Source organism: Bombina bombina, chromosome 2 (genome assembly GCF_027579735.1).
Source record: "Bombina bombina isolate aBomBom1 chromosome 2, aBomBom1.pri, whole genome shotgun sequence".
Lineage (NCBI taxonomy): Eukaryota > Metazoa > Chordata > Amphibia > Anura > Bombinatoridae > Bombina > Bombina bombina.
Genome location: NC_069500.1, coordinates 389,794,679 through 389,816,268, shown reverse-complemented (window position 1 = coordinate 389,816,268; position 21,590 = coordinate 389,794,679). Strand labels below are relative to the sequence as shown.

The 21,590-nt window shown below is 36.6% G+C and overlaps 1 protein-coding gene across 1 annotated transcript in view; it reads right to left on the bottom strand.

Moving 5' to 3' along the window:
- ADGRD1 (adhesion G protein-coupled receptor D1) overlaps positions 1–21,590 on the bottom strand; it is a 1,140,767-nt gene that overhangs the window by 946,797 nt on the left and 172,380 nt on the right. The window contains exon 10 of the mRNA XM_053701862.1: positions 1,267–1,326. Coding sequence (XP_053557837.1) covers positions 1,267–1,326 — 60 coding nt within the window. The remainder of the gene's footprint in view (positions 1–1,266; positions 1,327–21,590) is intronic.

Below are 21,590 nucleotides of genomic sequence, written 5' to 3'. Positions count from 1 at the left end.
CGGCCAATCGACCGCTAGCAGGGGGTGTCAATCAACCCGATCGTCGGAAACAAGGGACATCAAGCGGAGCTTGATAATTCGTCCCCCATGTGTTATTACATTGTCTTGTTATTTTGCATTTGTTGATTATGCAAATCTACTGTATTTACTGGTCCTTTAAAAGACACAGAGGAGCTTAGACAAAGGTAGAATGCTTGTTACACATTTCTCTATACGTAGATTGTACATTCTCAAGGGAGCAGGGCCTTCAAATTACTCTGTTCCAGTCTTCATTCCCTACAATGGGGCATATTTATCAAGCTCCATATGAAGCTTGAGGCCCCTTGAGGCCTTCAGGCTCCCCAGAAACAAAAGTTGCCTTCAGGCTCCCCGGAAACAAAACTTGTCTGCCTGCTCTGAGACCGCAGACAGGAATCAGCCCAATCGAATACGATCGGGTTGATTGACACCCCCTGCTAGCGGCTGCAAATCTGCAGGGGGCAGCATTGCAGCAGCAGTTCACAAGAACTGCTGGTGCAATGATAAATGCAGACAGCCTATGCTGTCGGCATTTATCGATGTGCAGCGGACATGATACGCTACCTCGTATCATGTCCGCTCGCACATTGTTAAATATGCCCCAATGTCTTTATTTATTATACCCCTTGAATAGCAATACTGAATTTCTTGATACATTACAAATAACAAACATATGCTCTATTCAATATTGATATGCTCTATTCAAACATATGCTCTAGAAATGTGCACTGACCAAAAATTTGCTCACTAAGAAATAAAAAAATAAAAAATATTTCATTCTGTTCTATATTTGTCAATGGAGTAGCTAAAAATGTGTTAACGAAAATCCATTACACCACTATTTCCTATGGAAAATGCCTTCAGGGCAGCAAAGGAGCAGATGGACAAAAGCTTAAATGAAGCTACTTCTTAGTAATATTTCTACAAGCCAGCAGCAGCTCAAAAAAAACAGGATTGTCAAAAACAAAAGTGAACCAAACATACTCATTGGTTGACACAAGGATTAAAAACTGACAATGCTGATTGCTATTGAATAGTAAATAACTGTACATTTTAAGCCTTTCAAACCTACAGAAAAGTAAATAAACAATGCTTATTTTTTATTTTTTGGGGTTTGTCAGAATCTAAATGCACACGTCTACTTAGCACATTCTGTAATTACAATGAAACAATTATTTAAAAGTAAAAACACTTTTTCCGGATCACCTGAGCGCTGTTATTTAATAGTAAAGAAAAATCAGAACTCACCAATGATATATCATTCCAGGTAGGGAGCAGGAGCAATTCTTCTACTGTTTTCAAGAAGGTCTAAAATAAACAATAAAAAAAATAAAAAAAGATTTAGACTTTAAGACAAAAGCCAGAAAAACTATAACTGAAGCAATATATATGCCTTGCAGGAAATATATGCATTCTCAGCATTAAAGTTTGTGTTGTATGCCTTCCTACTTTATAGGTATATTACTTAACAGATTAATTATAATGGAAACATACACAGGAATGATGCAGTGCTTCAATTAAGCTCTAACATAGGCCAATGAATCTACCATTAGATGAGGTGACATTTTAGTGCACTTCTGCAGAATTGCCTTTGTTCACAGATAAATCTCTTACAATAGTAAATGCAAGAAGCTGCAAACTCTCGAGACTGCTGCTTTTTTATGCAGAATGAAAGCATCAGCGACTCATATTTCAAGATCAAAAAAAATGTAAAATTGGTATTCACATATCTGGGTGTTAGGCCTGGATAAAACTTAAACAAGCAGGTTCTAATTTCCTCCTATACAATAAGGTCTCATTCTTAAAATAATACTACAACTGAAATTAGAATTTTAAGGCGTCTGAGAAGCTAAGGCATCAACCCTCATATGATTAGTATTACTAATATTGTTATTACCATCATCATGTTAAATTATTTGTTATAGCAGTGTTATTTTTATATATATATATATATATATATATATATATATATATATATATATATATATATATACACACACAGAGTTGAAGACCAATATGAAAAAGGAGTCATATGGACTACTATGGTCATCTAGGCTGTAGCTCATATGTGTGGGAAGACACATTCAATTGCCCCAGGCGTTCTATTGGTTCTGGTAAGGTTGATCTGCTAAAGGCCAATACTATGACATTTGGCATCACTTTATAAATAAATAAGTAAGAAATAATAATAGTATCTTGATGACCCATATAAACACCTAACATTAGCATTTAAATAAAAAAAAACAGCATCCATTATACAAGTGGTGCCCATACTTTAGTTAGACTGGTTCTACTTTTATTTTGAAGTTTGTCAGTGTGAAGTTTTATAAAGAAAATCTGAGCTTGCATGAGAAATTATCATTTGTTTAACACAGGAATTAATACTCATGTGCTGAATTACCCCTTTTATTTGAGGCCAGAACCAGCTTTATAATTGGACCAGGTGAAACCATGCAACCTATTCAGCATTTTTTACAGGTGGCACATAGGGTAAGGATATTTTTTATTTTTTTAATTACTTTCACATGGTGTCCATCAGTGTGATCATGTGTGAAATTTAATTCTGTTTAAACTTAATCTTTAATACTGCTGACTATGGTTGGATTTAGACTGTAGTGGATAAAGAGTTGGGTACCATCTTTTAATTCTGGACAGATGAAATTGTGAGATCAGATTCATTACGAAAAGTATAATATAATACATAAACTATATTTCTATTAATTTCACTAATATAAAGTGGGTACATGCCTGTTTAAGTGAACAGGATGTCACAGCTGTCCCAAATAAGTGCCAGTGATATGAATATAAAATGACATATTTAAATAATTATGTGTGTGGATTTGTGTGCCTTTTAGCCTTTCAACACCTTGTCATATACAGTATCCCTTTAAATTGCTGCTTAAACATTTTCATTAATGAAAAAGTAAACCATATATATATTACATTGAATATACTTTTATTCTAGCCCTGACACTTTACTTGAGGTTTTTCAGTGCTATTATCTATTGCGCTTACACACAACATATGTCACTATTTGAAATATGATCATTGTTAGCACTATCCAATGGAAGTATAGGGCTTGCTAAAAAAAAGTTGGCTTGTGATCTCAGCACTGTTAGTGCTATACATTTTGCCGTTCACTTATAATACAAGAATGTGAGCTATTCTTAGCACAGTGCCCTGATATGGATAGTGCGCCCTGTGCTATCAATAGTGCTTTACAAGTGATTTAAGCTTCAAATAGTCACAGAATAATTTTTGCAACATTTCCCTAAGACATTTGTTTGAGCTTTAACTTTTTTTGCTACTTTTTCAGGCTTCTCATCAGATGCCAAGGTTCCAGTTATAAGCCAGGAATCTTTGGAGTGAAACACATGGGGCTCCATTTATCAAGCTGCGAGAGAGTCTTAAGACTGCTGCTACTGAAACTCACCACCACCTAAAGTATGGCAGATTTCAATCATCCCGATCAGATACGAGTGGTATGATTTTTTTTTATTTTTTTTTATATATATTTTTATTATTATTCAACAAGACACGAACATATACATTCTGGTAGTAACCACAAACATATAAATGAAACAAAAACCATCATGATACATGGGTTACATTTTCCAAAACAATGTGAAAATCTCAGTCGCAATATCATGCCACATCTCTATTACGATTTAATTTAACTCCAAAAACCGTCATGTCACCAAAATCAAACAAACTAAAGGCATTTCTGTTACTAACCCTATACCACAATTATACCTTTTGTGGCTAAATCCCTAAAAATTAAAACTAAACTCTTATTAAATTAATTGTACCCATATCCATAACAGATATGTCTAACTGTTATTTATCTATCCAGACCTACCACTAACCATGTTTCCAAAGCGCTACCTAAAAAAAAATAAAAAAAAAATAAATAAATAAAAAAAAATAAAAAAAAAAATTTATAAAAAAAATAAAAAATAAAAAATAAATAAATAAATAAATGAGACACATATAAGACACTCTGACGTCCAACCCTCCACTCCGACCTTGTCCTATCCATGCCCTTACCACATCATGTTGCCCCACTATTACACCATGCACTGGGAAAATGACAAGCCAACACTTGTAATTGCACGTATTCTGTATCCTTAAAAGGTTTAATCAATCTGATTTGAGTTTCCACTGGGAATGACAAAATAAATATTTTCCAATGGTTAAAAAATAATTCTAACTTTCTCTCTGTGGAATCTCGAAGATTCCATTGTTCAAGTAAAAAATGCGCAGTCAACGCATTCTTAAGCTTCTTTACATTAGGGGCAATTTTTGCTTTCCACGCTTTTAATATCATATTACGACCCAAAAATATGATCAGATTAATTAATCTACGATTCTGTGGAATTGTCTGCGATTTTAACAAGAAAAATATTTCCGTTGCCTGTGGCTGATACTCTATTTTCAGTGTGGTCTGCATCCAATAAGCTACTTTAGCCCAAAATTGATTAATCTTTGGGCAGGCCCAAAAACAGTGCACTAAATCCGCCCTAACGGATGAGCATTTAGGGCATACATTCTTCACCCTATACCAATTCGCCAATCTAACTGGTGTTAAGTATGTCATAAAAGATAATTTCACCTGTGTCTCCCTCCAAGTAGTCACCACCCAGCCTTCTCCACTTGTTTTGAAAGTGTCCTCAATATCCTGGGGGTTTATCTCAGGGAAAAATTTATTCCATTTCGCAGCTATATATTCTCTTTGAGCAACCGATGATTCTTGGTTAAACAAATTATAGAAAGGAGCTATAGAATAGAAGCCCTTTTGAAAATTATTGATTCTAGTTTGCAATTCTGCCGAAGACCAATCCGATCCATAATTTTGCTTAAGTTCAAATATGAAATGTCTCACTTGCAAATATGCATAAAAATCTTTTACATCTTTTACGTTGCCTCTGGCCTTAGGCTTCCCCCAGCAGAGACTCCCCATTGTTATAGAGAGAGCTCATAGAACAGGAACAAAAAAACCCAGTCTGAGGGATCACGCTCAAATAGAATGTGTATCTTTAGAATCTTGAATTATCAAGATAAGGTGGACTTTCTTAGGTTATTTAAAAAAAGAATTGAACCTCTTATGTTTGGAAACAATAAAATTTTACTGTTTCAAGATTATTCGGTAGAAACCTCTCTAAGGAGAAAGAAAATGGCACCACTCTGCTCACAACTCATTAATAAAGGCTATAATGCGTGGATGGTATATCCTGCCAGTATAATTGTAGAACAGGATGGTGCCAGAAAACTCTTTCGTGAGATGGGAGAAGTCAAAAAATTTATAAATGAACAATAATATATTATCTAGGTATCCCAGGCTCCTACCTGGTCTCCGATAAATGAAGAGCTTATTAGGTATTAAAGTTTGGTTTTGTTTTATTGGGAAAGTGTCCATGAAAAAGAACCAGGTTTTTTTTGTTTTTATTATTAGGTGTGTTTTCCTTCTTCTTTTTTTTTTTTTTTCTTTTTTCTCCCCATTGGGCCCGCAAGAGGAATCTCTACCTGCCTGAGTAGTTAAGAGTCGGTAATGGATATTAAATTTTTATCTTGGAATGTAGGGGGGATCGTCTCTCCTATGAAACGTAAGTTGATTATCAAGTTATTGGCTAAACAAAAACCAGATATTGCTTTTATCCAAGAGACTCATCTCTCAGAGCAGGAAGTCGCTAAACTTAAGATACAATGGGTGGGAGAGGTAATTGCTTCCTCTTCCAGCAGGAGAAAATGTGGAGTAGCAATTTTGATCAACAAAGCGTTGGAGTATAAGGTTATTCAGGTGGAGACAGACACAGCTGCGAGGTTTATTTTAATCCAAATTATCATAAATAAAATTAAATATGTTCTCTGTAATGTTTATGGTCCAAATAAATTTTGTTATGACTTTTGGGAGACTGTTAAAGTTAAATTGTTTCCCTTCATAAAAGAGAACCTTATAATAGGCGGAGATTTTAACTTGGCTATGTATCCAGAAATTGATAGATTTTCAGACAAGAATCTTCCAGAGAATAGGAGAAGCTCTAAATATCTTATCAAGTTTTGTCATAAATTACATCTTACCGATATCTGGCGAAGTCTTAACCCGGATTCATTGGGTTTTACATGTGAGTCCAAAGCACACAGGACATTTGCCAGGATAGATTTATTTCTAATCTCCGAACCACTTTCAATCTGTAAACTAGAGGCTGGAATTGGAGAGATCATGACCTCGGACCACTCAATCATATCTTTAACTTTGAAATCCCATGTTAATAATAAATATAAAAGGCCCAGGGCTTTCTTTTATCCGTGTTATCTTTATAATAATCCTAGATATAGTCATTGGTTAACACAGGCGTGGAAGGATTATAGTACCCGTAATATCTCGTATCTTCATAAGATTGAAACCTTTTGGGAGGCTTCCAAAGCGGTATTACGCGGTGAAATTATGTCATTTCTGGATATTAAAAACAAGAAACAACGTGCACGAGACTTACAACTTACTAATCAGGTTAAAAATGCCTATAAAAAATATCATGGAGATCGCTCCATTAGGAACTGGGATAATTATATAGCACTAAGAAAGGAAAGGGATATATCGGTAACTCAAAAACATCTAGAAGATGAGACCAAAATCAATCTATATTTCAGAAGCTTCCACGGTAGCTCTGCAAAAAATTTAGCTAGACTAATTAAAATAAGGAAAAAGAAGAATTTGATTTCCTGCATCAGGGAAGGCGATAAAAGATACACCAATACAGAAGAGATATGTGAAGTTTTCTTTAAGTACTATAAACAACTATATTCTAAACAGGAAAGCAACCCTATCAATCTAGCAAATTTCTGGGATAAGGTTATTCTTCCCCAGTTACAGCAAGAGGAATTAGAGGCCCTGAATGCCCCAATTACTTCTGAGGAAATATTAAAAGCTATTAGTGTATCTAAATTGAATAAAGCTGCGGGCCCCGATGGGTTTCCATCGGAGTTCTATAGATGTCTAGCGGTGGAAATAACCCCAGTCTTAGTGAAACTGTTTAACTATTACTATATCTCTAATCAACCAATTTCAGGTCAGTTCGCAGCGGCAAATATATCATTAATTCTGAAAAAAGGGAAGAACCCAGAAGATCCAGCCTCATACAGGCCAATTTCCGTTCTTAACGCGGATTATAAAATTTTAATGTCCATTGTTGCTGCTAGACTTACACGGTGTTTGGATAAACTTATACATCCCGACCAGGTCGGATTTATGGCCGCACGAAATTCTACTAAAAATATAAGGAGATTAACCACGTTGGTTGATTTTAGCTGGAATAGCGATCAGTTCAAAGATAGAAAAATTTCAAATGATAATGCAGTTCTTACCTTGGACGCAGTCAAGGCTTTTGACAGTATAGCGTGGACTCATTTATTTAAAACTCTAGAGAAATTTGGCTTTGCAGATAATTTCTTATATTTTATTCAGAAAATCCATTGGAAACCAGAATCTTATCTGCTGGTTAATCAGACGCCCTCCCCTAAGATAATATTAGAAAGAGGGACAAGACAGGGTTGTCCTCTGTCACCCCTCTTGTTTAACATAGCTCTTGAGCCGCTGGCAACCAGATTGAGAGACAGTCTACCGGGAATATCAGGTCTAGATCCAAATCTCAAAGTTTTACTCTACGCGGACGACATTCTAATATGTCTGCAGAATACTAGAGATACAATCCCTAAGGTCGTAAATATACTGGAGGAGTTTAGCTCCTTCGCTGGATATAAGTCCAATCTGGACAAAAGTGAATTTATGTGGCTAGGCAAGGAGGCTAATCGACAAACTAATTTAATGTTTCGTACAGTCCCGGCCATAAAATATCTGGGATTGGAGATTCACAAAAATCCCAAATACTGTTACTCAGCCAATATTGATCCGCTTCTTCAGAAGATCGAAGAAGATCTTGAGCTATGGAAGGCTCTCCCTTTATCTATCTCTGCATCTATTAAATTGATCAAAACAATAATTTTCCCGCGGATTCTTTATCCTATACAAAATCTTCCTTTATTTCTTACAAATAAAGATCTAAATAGATTGAATTCTTGGTTTTCCAAGTTTATCTGGAAAGCCAAAAAACCACGTATATCATTGGAAAAATTGTCTCAAAAATTTGATAATGTGGGGTTAGCATTCCCTAATATTAGATACTATAATATTGCAACCTTGCTCAAAATAGCTATAGACTGGATAGCTCAAACGAATAGGGTTACTTCATTTGAGTCCGAATCTAGATTGATTTACCCTTGGTCTTTGAAGGCTCTGCTACATTGTCCCTTAAAAGAACTACCGCGAGAAGTCTTTTTATTACAATCTTTTAAAAATCCGATATGCGCATGGCAGAAGTTTTGTGCTATATTGGCATTGAATCCTTTTTTCTCTGATTTCTTACCCATAAGAGCTAACCCGCGGTTCCTGCCAGGAATAGACCAAAAAGTATTTGTAGAATGGCAGGATAGAGGTCTCAAGGATATCGTTCAGCTATTGGATGATCAATGCCAGATTCTTCCATGGGAGACCATTCTATCAAAATATTCATTAGGTGTAGGGAGCAGGTTTGCTTATTTCCAGGTCCGTCACTATATTAGCTCTCAGAGCTGGTATTCTTCTATCAGGTCTGAGTGGTCCGAGGTCAAAATCTTTATTCAAAAATTCATAGTTGGAAACACTTCAATTTCATTAATCTATGACATAATGCTCACCAAACAGGGTACTCTGCTGAGCGATAAACTGGTTAACTCATGGACTAACTCCATTCCTACAATTAATCGAGAGCTGATTGCAGGTAGTTGCAAATTGGTAGCTAAGTATCCTATTCCGGTAAACTGGAAGGAATCCCATATTAAATTATTGAATAAATCCTATCTATCCCCCGCCAGGTTAGTGAAATTTTATCCTCTCAAGAAGGCTGATTGCCCCTGATGCCTATACGGCGTAGCAGATCTTACTCATATGTTATGGAACTGCCCTAAAATAAAACAATTATGGCAGAAAGTCCAGTTTTGGTTTAATAGGCTCTATAAGGGGGCTTATTCGCTATCTCTGCAAGATATAATCTGTCTGATATCTGATCCCAGGTCTGACTCCAAAACTCGGATTTTGAATACCATCATATTAACTGTTAGATATAATATTTTTAAAGCTTGGATTGCTAAGAAGCCCCCCAGTCTAGGGGTAATTCTTAAAGGAATACAATCGCAAATTATATTTGAATCTTTTCATTTATCACAAGCTACGGAGAAAAAAATTAAGATATTTTTGCTAGATTGGGCACCCATTATTAAGACTTATTCATTGCAACTTCAGCAGCGGATCTTGTCTCCATTTGTTTCTTCTATCAGCTTTGCTGAGTTAGTTCTGCTTCAAGTATTCCCTGGATCATGGATAAGGAATTTTAGAGATATTCCATAAAGTGTTGAGTTACCGTCTCTAAGATGGAGCCTTGCGGGCTCGGAGGTGGTTCTCTTCTTTCTCTTTTTTTCTTTTTTTTTTTTTTTTTCTTTTTTTTTCTTTTTTTTCTTCCTTCCTTTTCTTCTTTTTCTTTTTTCTTTTAGTTTCTTGTATTATCTTATATATGTAAATTTTTTCTGAAAAACCCCAACATTGTATACAACTATGCTACAGAGGATAAATTATTGATAGCAGACAGTAGAACAGTAGAAGAGTTTATTTCAGTGTATCCTTCTTAATGTTAATGCTACATGAAGTATGTATTGATTGTTTTTTTTGTTTCTTTTTTCTTTTTTCGCATGATAATATACTGTACTGCACGTTTTGGAGCACAGATATGTAAATACTTGTGATTGTACACATTGTTGGATATAAATAAAAAATTAAAAAAAAAAAAAAAAATCTTTGTTCTCAAGTCCAAACCGATGCATTAGCTCGGTAAAAGTTAATGGAACATACTCCGAGTCTAGGATTTGTGTAACAAATAATAATCCTTTAAGAAACCAATTTTTAAAAGTTTTGTCTGACAATCCAGGGGCAAAATTTGGGTTACCTGTAATAGATAAGTACTTAGAAACATAGGGCGCGCATTTTACAAGAGTGCAAGCTTTTTGCCAAGCTAAAATAATATATCTATATGTTTTGAGAACAAAAATTGATGATGGGAGCGCCGTCATTGGACAGTGAAGACTAGCATCTAAGCGAAATGGAGCTACTAGAGCAGATTCCCAAGCCCTAGCCGTAACTTGATCTTGTTTCGTTAACCAATCTACCGCAATTTTTATGCGTGCTGCCAAACTATATAGTTGTAAATCGGGGAGAGAAAGTCCAGCCGCTTCTTTGTTACGCATAAGACGCGAAACAGAAATACGTGGTCTGGCGCCTCTCCAAATTAATTTAGAACAAGCCTTATTGTAATTATTTATGTCTGTCTTATATATAGGTATTGGGATATTTTGTATAAGATAAAATATTTTGGGAAAAATAATAGTTTTTATAAGTGTAACTCTAGCTATTAATGAGATGGGTAGATTTATCCAACCCTCCATACTCCTTTTGCAGTCTGAGAAACATTTACGAAAATTTAGGTTATACCAGTCATCTGGATTAGCGCTTAATTTGATACCGAGATAAGTTATTTGAGAAGTTTCAGTAAACGGATGTCTAATAAAATGTTCTCTTTTATTCAACCATAATAGTTCAGATTTAACGAGGTTGATTTTGTATCCAGAAATAGAGCCGAATAATTCTATTGATTCTAGTAACAGTGCAAGATTTCGGTCAATATTACTCAGACAAGAACATCATCCGCGTACATTAACAATACTAATCTCTGGTCTCCGATACGAATCCCATCCAATTGTTGTCGAAGCAAGATCGCAAGTGGTTCCAATGATAAATTGAACAACAATGGAGATAGAGGGCATCCCTGTCGCGTACCTCGTTGTAAAGTCATACGTTTTGAAATTTGACCATTAATCAGTAGTGTTGAGATAGGAGAAGAATATATTAACTGAATAAACTTATGTATATGTCCAGAGATACCGAATTGTTCTAAAGTAAAGAAAAGATGTTTCCAAGAGATACGATCGAACGCCTTTTCAGCGTCCAATGTTAATAAGGCTAAATCTGGTACGTCTCTATGACATGTCGCTCTAAATCTATTCCAGACGAAATCTAGAAGTGTCAAAACCTTTTGCATATTTTTAGAGGGATTCCGTCCAGCCATAAAACCAGATTGGTCTTCGTGGATAATTAGCCCTAAACATGGTTTCAATCTTTTTGCTAAAACAGACGCTAATAACTTATAATCCGTATTTAACACGGAAATTGGCCTATATGACTCTGGAAGATCTAAATCTTTATTTTTTTGGGGGATCAGAGATATTACTGCGGCTGCAAAATACGGAGAGCATTTATTATTTCCCACAAAATAGAAGTTAAACAGTTTCTTGAGGGACGGAATAATGTTGGGATGTAGAATCCTATAGAATTCAATAGGGAGGCAATCTGGCCCCGCTGCCTTATTGGTTTTAGCAATTTTAATTGCTTCAGAAATTTCATCTTCTTCAACCGGTTTATTAAGATCTGCCAGGATTTCTGGGGAGATTTTAGGGATCTCAATTCTATCCCAAAAACCTTTCTGTCTAGATACTGGATATTCTTCGGCTCTATAAAGTTTGGAGAAATAATCATAGAAAGTGTTGATAATATCTGAATTATTGGTAAACCTGTGCGAGTTAGATCTAATGGCCGTTATTATGTTCCGATGCGTTTTTTTCGTTAATCTGGCCAAAAATTTGGCAGATCTGCCAGCGAATCCGCCATATAGAGTTTTTTGCTTCTGAAGTTCTAGGGCAGTTCTTTGTTTAATAAACACATCTCTCGTAGTCTTGGCATCTATATATTTTTGCCATTTTCCATTTCTACGATCCCTCATATATGCTCTATACGTGTTTTTTACTTGATTGCTTAATTGCAATTCTTGTTGTCTAGTTTTTTTTTTAGTTTGCACATATATGCCTTAATTTGGCCTCTCAAAACGGTTTTCGCTGCTTCCCAGTATATCTCAGGTCTGTCTTTATAAGCTTTGTTAAGACTTTCGTATTCTTTCCATTGAATATTTAACCAGTTTTTAAAATTAACATTGTTCAATAAATATTTGGGGAAAAAAATAGTTTGATTATTGTTTATTTGTATGCGAGGAACATTAAGTGCTAAAGTGATCACCGCATGATCGGAAATTGTTATATCTCTGATGTCTGCTTTCCATTCTAACCCGATCATAGCTTCTGCAACCAGGAATAGATCTATTCTGGAGAGAGATTGCTTTCCTTTTGATAGACAAGAAAAGGCCCTTAAATCAGGGTTTTGTATGCGCCAGATATCTAATAATCCCAATTGCGCACAGAATTTTTGTAGAATACGGGTCTTTCTATCGCGCGTACAACTATTACCTTTATTCAATCTATCATGAGTAGGATCTGCCAATAGGTTAAAGTCACCTGCCACTATCAGGTTTTGCCCGATAAACTTATGCAACAGAGATATCATCTTGTCCCAAAAGGACTTATCAATTTTATTAGGCCCATATACATTGCACAATACGTAACGGGTTTTATTAATTGTACTTTCTATGATTAAAAAACGCCCTTCCGGATCCACGAAAGTAGATTCTATTTTATATTCCAAACCTTTATTGAAAAGGATAGCCACTCCTCTTTTATGCGTATTATATGAGGCGGCAATTACCTCCCCCACCCAGTTAGTCTGCAGTTTCATAGATTCTACATTATTTAAATGCGTCTCTTGTAGGAAAGCCAAGTCTGGTTTCATTTTTGCTAAATGCTTAATTATGGTTTTCCGCTTTATTGGGGAGTTTATGCCCCCCACGTTCCACGAAACCAAATTAAGAGTCCCCAACATATATCCTTGCCCTAAGAGATCTTACCATGTGACCCACCTATAATTATGTAAACGTGAGGCAACCAAACTGTCAGGAGGCGAGGGGTCGAAGGGGAACGTGGAGGAGGGAGCAAAAACAAACAGGGAAAGAAGAAAAAAGAAAAAAAAAAAAAAAAAGAACCCAACAAGGTATAAAAATAAAAAACTTTTTAAAACACAGAGACCATAAAATTACATTATGATACATCACCACTTTAAATATTAAGCTTCTAAGGAGCAAACAGTATTCTCTATACAGTATTCTCACTGTATACCCAATTTCTTGCATAAAGATCTTGCCTCTTCAATATTATTCACAACATAGGATGTTCCTGCCTTATGAATCAGAAGTCTAGCTGGGTATACTAACCTAACATCACATTCTGCCTTCAAGAATTTCTCAAAATAGGGGGACATTTCTTTTCTCTTCAACCTTGTTTCTACAGAAAAATCTTGAAAAATTGCAACTCTATGCGACTTAATATTCAAGGAATTAAGTTTCCGGTAGTGATTCAAAAATAATACTTTGTCCTGATAATTGACAAATTTAAAAATAACCGGCCTCATTTTCGAGGTACTGTTATTTTCTCTCAGTGCCCCAATTCTATGCGCTCTTTCTATCAAAAATGGTGTGGAAGGAGGGGGGAATCAGGAGTGCCTGAGGTAGCGTGACGGAAACGAAATGTAATAGATCTTGAAATTCAGCTGTTTCGGGTAGGCCTATCACTCGCAAGTTATTGCGCCTTGACCTATCCTCAAGGTCCTCTACACAAGCCTGTAACTGAGTGATGGCCTTATCCCGAACAGCTGCTACCGCTTCCGAGGCATTCATTCTGTCCTCTAGATCCGACACTCTCATCTCCACCTCCTCCATTCTAGCAGTAAATTGCCTAATCTCACACGTAAGGTTAGAAATCTCAGATTTAATTTCTTGCTTGACTAATTCAAGGTGTGGGGCCATCATTCTTGCCACTTCAGTGGCTAACTCTGATATATCATTAAAGAAATTTAAAGTGTTTCGATCCTGCGAGGTATCATGAGACGCTTCTGTGTTTTTAGCGTTCGTTTTTTTGTCTTTCTGTTTAGGTGGCATTATCGGAGAAGAGTTCTTTTGTTGAGAAATGAACCTCTCCATTCAAATCAATATAGGTGTAAATGTGCTGTATATCGGGACTAATGTGTGACTGTGTGTATAAATAGTGGTACTCAGTGTAATACCCCACCAGGTCAGGTGAGGGGGAGAAAAAAAAAAAAAAAAAAGAAAAAATTCTAATTCAATTTGTGTTTCAGTGCAAAAAAAGGATAATTCTCCTTCAATTTGTGCCAAAAAAGGTAAATTTAGGGATAGAAAAAAAAGAAAAAAAAAAGGAATAAATTCTAATTCAATTTGTGTTTCAGTGCAACACAGTGCAAAAAAAAAAAAGGATATTCTCCTTCAATTTGTGCCAAGAGAAAAAAAAAAAAAAAAAAAAAAAAAAAGGGGTAACCAGTGAGTTCTATTCAAAAATGTGAATTCAGTGTTGAGAGAGAAAAAAAAAAAATAGGGATATTAAGCTACAGCTAGTGTTAAAAAAAAAAAAAAAAAAAATGCGGCTACAGTGAATTCTATCCAAAAAATGTGAATACGGTGTTTCTCAGATCATTTAAACTACAAAAAATATGGAATAAAATAAAATTATATATAGAGAGGAACTCAGAAACAACTTCTATACCTAAATCAAATAAACGAATTCGATACCATAAATTATACTAAGCGATCTCACTTCCTCTTTCAGGAGGTCCTAGATGTGTACATTCCTTCTCATTTGGTCAATGCAGCTTTAATATTGTCTTATGGTTACTGCTTAATGAGCAATTTATACACAGTTAGTATTACCAATGAAAAGCTAAGCAATACTTCTATCTAATAGATGAGTAAATCTTAACAGTATGCTGTTCTGTAGCTGCTGGTATGAGAATAATTCCACACCTAGGTTAGTCAATTTGTTACCATGAAATACTTAATAAACATCCACAGGGAAAACCAAGGCATCCTACACAGCCTAGAAGCAAAAAAAACAAAAAAACAATTTGCATAAACTTATAAAACTTTGTCAGTAGCTGAAAAGGAAAGAATCTCATCTATATATATATATAAAGTAATAGATACAGGTATACAATGTATATAATTCTATGTTTCGAAAAGCATCTGAAACACTGTATCTGTCAGAACTCTATATGCAAGGAAAACTTTGTCCCCACACAATATATTTCCAGTCAAGACCGGTATTTAAAGTATCCCTGCCAGCATATTCTTATCCCATCAATGTATTGGAAGTCCGGTGATATTGGTTAACAACTGTTCCGATATTCAATCAGTTCTGCAGACAAAAAAAAAAAGCCCCTATATTGTATAGCAGGGTCAAAACACAGTATAATCACCAAAAGTACCTTGTATAGCCCCGCAAAGCTGTATTGCTGGTATTCTACCTCCTTGTCCCGCACTCCGATAACTCCAGACACAGGCCCCACTTTTGCAGCTCCAGAGATAATACAGGGCCTGCGCTCCTCCTAGATTCTCCAATTTAGCTTCGGATTCTCAGCCTGGTATTTTTTACTTTTTGCCCTAGGAGACTCTTAGTAATCCACACAAGGCATATTGTTAGTAGTAATGTTTCGACTTTAGACGCCAAATATAGCTTATCTTCTTTCAATGCGCCTCATATAGCGCCGTCACATTGAGCTGCGTTCCAGCCAGACACCACTCCAGGCTTGGCACTTGGGGGTCGTGGGGAATGCCTTCTCCCTGCACAGAGCCGATTGCTCCAATTGGCGTTTTCCAGATCAGTGACAACCAAATGTTAAGTGCCCATGAATGAGCATCCAGCGGCCCTCGGCGGACAACCCGCGGAGGGGAGAGCCCCTCTTCTTAGCCAGACAGTCACCTATCGCACGCTTCCCAAGCGACCTATAACCATCGGCTACCACGATTCCAGCCAAGTCACCCAGGGACTTTAAGGTAAGTGAAGAGGCGGGGTAGAATACGTGTGTCCGCGTATTCTTAGAACCTCCAAGCTCCGTGGGACAGCAGATCAGCCGCTTGACAAGCGAGTCCCAAGAGGCAGGAAATTATCAGACGCTTCAGTCCCAGCCAAGCCGCTGGTGGCCACCCAGGGAGTTTGTAGTAAGTGAAGAGGCGGGATGATATATGGTAACCCGCGTATTCTCTGTACCTCCAGAAAGTACAATGTTTAGTCCGGTAAGCAGGTACAGTGCTTCAGCAGCCCAGCAAAGTTTTTGTAACAAATAAGGACTTCCCACCGAGATCCGCTAAACAGCGGATCAAGTATAAGTACAAACCCTGATATAACAGCTCAGAGCAACGTACACTTCGGCAGATTGGAGAATGGTATAGCTCCTAAGACAGAGCAACGAAGCGGACGGTAGCAGCTACCTGCACCAACCACCTACACGCTCCGCCCCCAAACGGAAGTCCGAGCATTTTTATCGTTAGGACACGAGTGGTATGATTGACAGCCCACTTGAGCACACAAGCAGCATAGTGTTTTCTTTTTTTCCCTGTCTCGCAGATTTTATTACTCTCTACAGTAGAAAGAAAAAAGTAATATTGGGACTATTTGGTTCTTGCCTCTTCATTTTTTTAAGATTTGTCCATTTAATATAGCTGTAAGAGTTTCTTTCTTAATCATATGTTTAAGTTGTTAAACTTTTGAATATTTGAGTCTCCTAGATGTATGCAGTTCCAGTAAATTTGATTTATTCGTAGTAAATAGTTTAATGTGCTGTAACCTCATATGTTTTTTCTTTTTATTTCATTTTTTTCTATTTTCATTGTTAAATTTTGGATGAGGTGGTAGCACCAGAATACTTCTGTTATACATACATGACTAACGGTCATATTCAAACTTTTTTTTAACCATCTAACTTATAAAACACTTCCTGTTCTGCTACTTACCTTTCTGATACGTCTTCATTATACACTACTTTATGTTTAAAAATGTACAAAAAAGGTAAAATGCAAACTTAAGGCATATAAAACTATGCAGCCCACCCAAGTCTGTGTGTTTTCCTAGTGTGGTTAGATTTGAGGCTTGTACTTTCAGATATATGATACTTTTGTGTCCACAGCATTGAACAGCTATTTCCTTCAAAGAATAATACTTTACTGAACAGCAAAGTCCTGTACATATTTATATATACAGTATATATATATATATATATATATATATATATATATATATATATATATATATATTAAATGTTAAGTCAGTGTTGTACAGCAAGACTGAATTAATAAAAATACTACAGTATATGATAAAATTCACTGAGCAGGTTGATTATGTGTTAATTAATTAATTTGTGTACAAAAGGATATTATAAATTTGGAATAAATTAACTTACAAAGTCATGCAATATCATTGTCTGATCATTGTCAGTCAGTTGAAAAAAAAAAGAAAGAAATCACTTGAGCCAGTATCATTAAGTTGAAATGATGAGTAGAGATGTCTTATCTGTCTTCAGTCTATAGTGTTAATCAGACTTGGCTGGAGCAATCAGTGTCATTACATGTAACGGAAATCACTTCCTCTATCTTGTGAAAATGGGCTCCTAAAGTCAGACAGTATTGATAAAAAGTAACCCAGAGATAATGATTGGTCATGAGGCAATTAGTATAAATTGTAGCAAGAATCAGTATCACCATGTGTCATTTTTTCCTGTGGCCAATATGTTTCCTATTTTCCAATATCTTGTTTGTAAATACATAATTATGATTCATAACACATAACAATGTGTGTGCACAGTTACATCTATCTATTTATCTATCTATTTATCTATTTATCTGTCTGTCTGTCTCTCTATTTATCCATCTATCTGGCTCTCTACATAATGATGAATGGCAGCATTTAGCCATAAGGTTCAACCTACAAATTAAAGTGTTAACAAATCATTCCTGTTGGGGGGCGGAGCCTACTCTCAAAGCGACAATACGCATCTCAGTGAAGCTCCTGGAGATTTACTGATTTTCATAAAGTTACCTACAACAAACCTACAGTATTTCACACCTTTGAGATCACAATCATGCAAGTTTGGATAAATCCGAAGGGCGGATGTTATGACTGTGTTTTGGCCTATGCTCTTTGGGACAACTACGTAGCAGACTTTTTTCACAGGCCTGGAAGCTATTTTGCCATCTGAAGCAATCAAGCAGTGGGTTAAACACAAAAAACAAGTCCTGTGTAGGGTATGCAGCATAGGTCTGGGGCTATCGTACAATAACCCCCCCCCCCCCCCGAACTCCGGGGTTATGATATCCTGCAATAGGATAATAAAGAGGGAACCAACTATCCTGATTCAGTAGTGTCCAGTAGACTTTGAGTTATTGAAGTAGACAAGCTTACCCTAGGCTATGAAAATGGAGATCTTAGACAACTGGAAGCATAAATTGACGCAACTCATCCAGAGTTTACTGGAAGACCTGTGCAATCTTTTTCACACATCGCGACTCATAGATGGAGCTCAACTCACTACCACAGGTCAATCACCAAAGAGTTATGCCTGCGACACCACGCTGGTAATGACAGAACCGGCCTGCATATAGACATCGCACCACTACGATCAGACAAGATATGAGAACCACGCTATTACAGATTCTCCACTAACTGCTGTGATCAGGCGTTGCCTACTACCCAAATACATGTTCCTGAACCTGAGGAGAGAGCCAGGGCCCTATCAAACTGCACAGAGTCAGTGGATCCTCCTCTTGGCACTTTTATGGCAGATGTGTCCGTTTCAGAATATCAGAGCAAGGCCCATGCAGGATCTGTTGCCCTAAAATCTCTTGATTTGACTGAAGAGGACAAAGATCCCTACACACTTTCAACTTTGGATATTGCCAGTGCGATGGCTGGCTACAGGTCTTATTTAACTGTAGCAGGCAAGATCAGCCCTCAAGAGTGGGCGAATACAGTGATTCAATCAGAGCCTTATACCACAGCCCTGCCTAGGACGAAACCACAGCAGTGTACATTAGAGATGGAGGTGTCTCAGAGAGAGATCCAGAGGGGAGCCTCTATTATTCAGCAATATACAAAATCCCTAAAGCTTGCCAAGCCAAAGTTCATCTAGATACGGGAAAGCCTTTAGTCCTATGCCCTACAGCAGACGAAAATGTGCCTGATCTCACTATGAGGCGGCCGATCATGGTGGAGATGGAAGCTTATTCTGCAGCAGATGGGCTTAGTGTGAACTCTGACTTTGGTAAGACATGCTGGACACAAAGCCATAGAGGTGGGAGCTAATACACTAAATCAAAGGAACTTTTTTATAGAGACTGCTTCTCAAGGGTCAGTGCGTATGACATATTACCCCGTCCTATAAGAGAGACTAGTGGGGTAGCCGATCAATGGAGCCCTAGCATCCAGACCGGTGTGGGATGAAACTTTCATAGTGACACTATTACTCTCTCTGGTGTTCTATTAAGAGCATAACAAATTATTTTAACAGATAAACAACAATAATAAAAATGCGGTGCTACACAATTTGATCAGTTGCTAGAGATCCTAAGTGCCAGCAGTCCTAAGCGAATAATATGAATTAAGTTGCAAAGAGAAGGATTGAATAAATTAGTATTCAACCAAAGAAGGACCAAGGCTGCACAGGGATCAAATGCTTTATTACTGAAAAGTTGTACACAAAAAGATCTGCCGTGAATCCGGGTCGTCTATACTCCACCCAAATTCCAACCACAACATACACACACAATATAAAAAGCCAGAGTGGCGTACATAAGCTACTATTGCTGAAAAATACCTAACATATAGGCAAGATACTGCAGTATGTTACTATAACCTACTGATTCCAGCAGATAATATACATATTCATGCAAATATCAAATGGTACACTTGCTGCCAAGAAAATGACAGTAACTAATGACTAATGTGGGGCCCCAACATATGATGAATGAATTTCCATAAAAGTTCCCAGGCACTTAAGTGTATCAAACACGCACTGGTATTCAATATATGGTAACTCCAAATGGTGATTTTAAGACAACTGAAGGCGTTGGTTGATGCAGCCAGGCACTTAAAGGGACATGAAACACACATTTTTTCTTTCATGATTTAGAAAGAGAATGCATTTTTAAACATCTTTCTAATTTACTTCTATTATCTAATTTGTTTTATTCTCTTGATATTCTTTGCTGAAAAGCATATCTAGATATGCTCAGTAGCTGCTAATTGGTTGCTGCACATAGAAGTCTCGTGTGATTGACTCACCCATGTGCATTGCTTTTTCTTCAACTAAGGATATCTAAAAAATGAAGCAAAATAAATAATAGAAGTAAATTGTAATATTGTTTAAATTTGTATTCTCTATCTGAATCATGAAAGAAAGATTTTGGGTTTAGTGGCCCTTTAAGTGTTAAACAACACGCTCTGGCTGATAACTTGTAAGTCTATTATATACAGTTTATCAACACTTCATGCAGCTGTATATGCATAACTTTAATTAATTTTTCATCTGTGACCAATTGGGGCGAGTGTCTCTATGATTCCTTTAATCCCACTTGAGGTATAAAGTGTACAAAGTATCAAACAAACACAAGATGTATGTAATTTTAACCCTTTGAGTGCTAAGCACTTTCCCACCTGGGTGCTAAGCACATTTGAGGGTTTTTTAATTTTACATTTTTAATTTATTTTATTTTTTTTACTTTTTTTCTTTCCATTTCTTGGGGGTCTGTAGCTGCTTAGATGCCTGAGATACAGGCTTCTAAGCAGCATGCCCCCTTTCCCTATATTGTTAATTGTCTTTTTTTACATAAAGTTGCGCGGTGACGTCATAACGTCATTACGTGTGACGTCACCACGCAAAACGGGAAGCCCCGGCGATGCCTGACAGTGTACAGGCACGATCGCCGGGGTAGGAGCGGGTGGGAGCCCCCAGATCTCCCTCAAGGTGGGAGAGTGCTAGAGACGGCTCTGAGCCGTCGTTAACACCTGAGTGAGAAACTCTGCGACGGCTCAGAGACGTCGTTAGCACTCAAGGGGTTAAACAACATTCCAATTTACTTCTATTACCTAATTTGCTGCAATCTTTAGAAATCGTTTGTTAAAGAAACATCAATGCACATTGGTGAGCCAATCACATGAGGCATCTCTGTGCAGCCACCTATCAGAAACTACTGAGCCTATCTAGATATGCTATTCAGGAATGAATATCAAGAGAATGAAGCAAATTAGATAAACTAAATAAATTAGAAAGTTGTTTAAAATGGTATTCTCTATCTGAATCATGAAAGAAAAAAATTGGGTTTAATTTCCCTTTAACATAAGTTTATCCATGTATGATTATTCTATCATGAATTATTATGTTGTTGGATTTCTGTATACGGAACTGCATGATGTTTGTACAAGTAATGTTTAATCCTCAATAAAAAATATTTTTAAAAAAATAATAATAATTCCTTTTAATATAACAGTTGACACCAATGGAGTTACAAGGAATGCATAATGATCATCATACAGTACTTTAATTATTTGTGCTCATGTTATTAAAAGATTCCCAGTGAGGTCCTATGATAGTATCTCACTAAAAAGTCACATGATCTAACTGTATTAATGGTAGTGCTTTTTAGTGGTAATTGGTA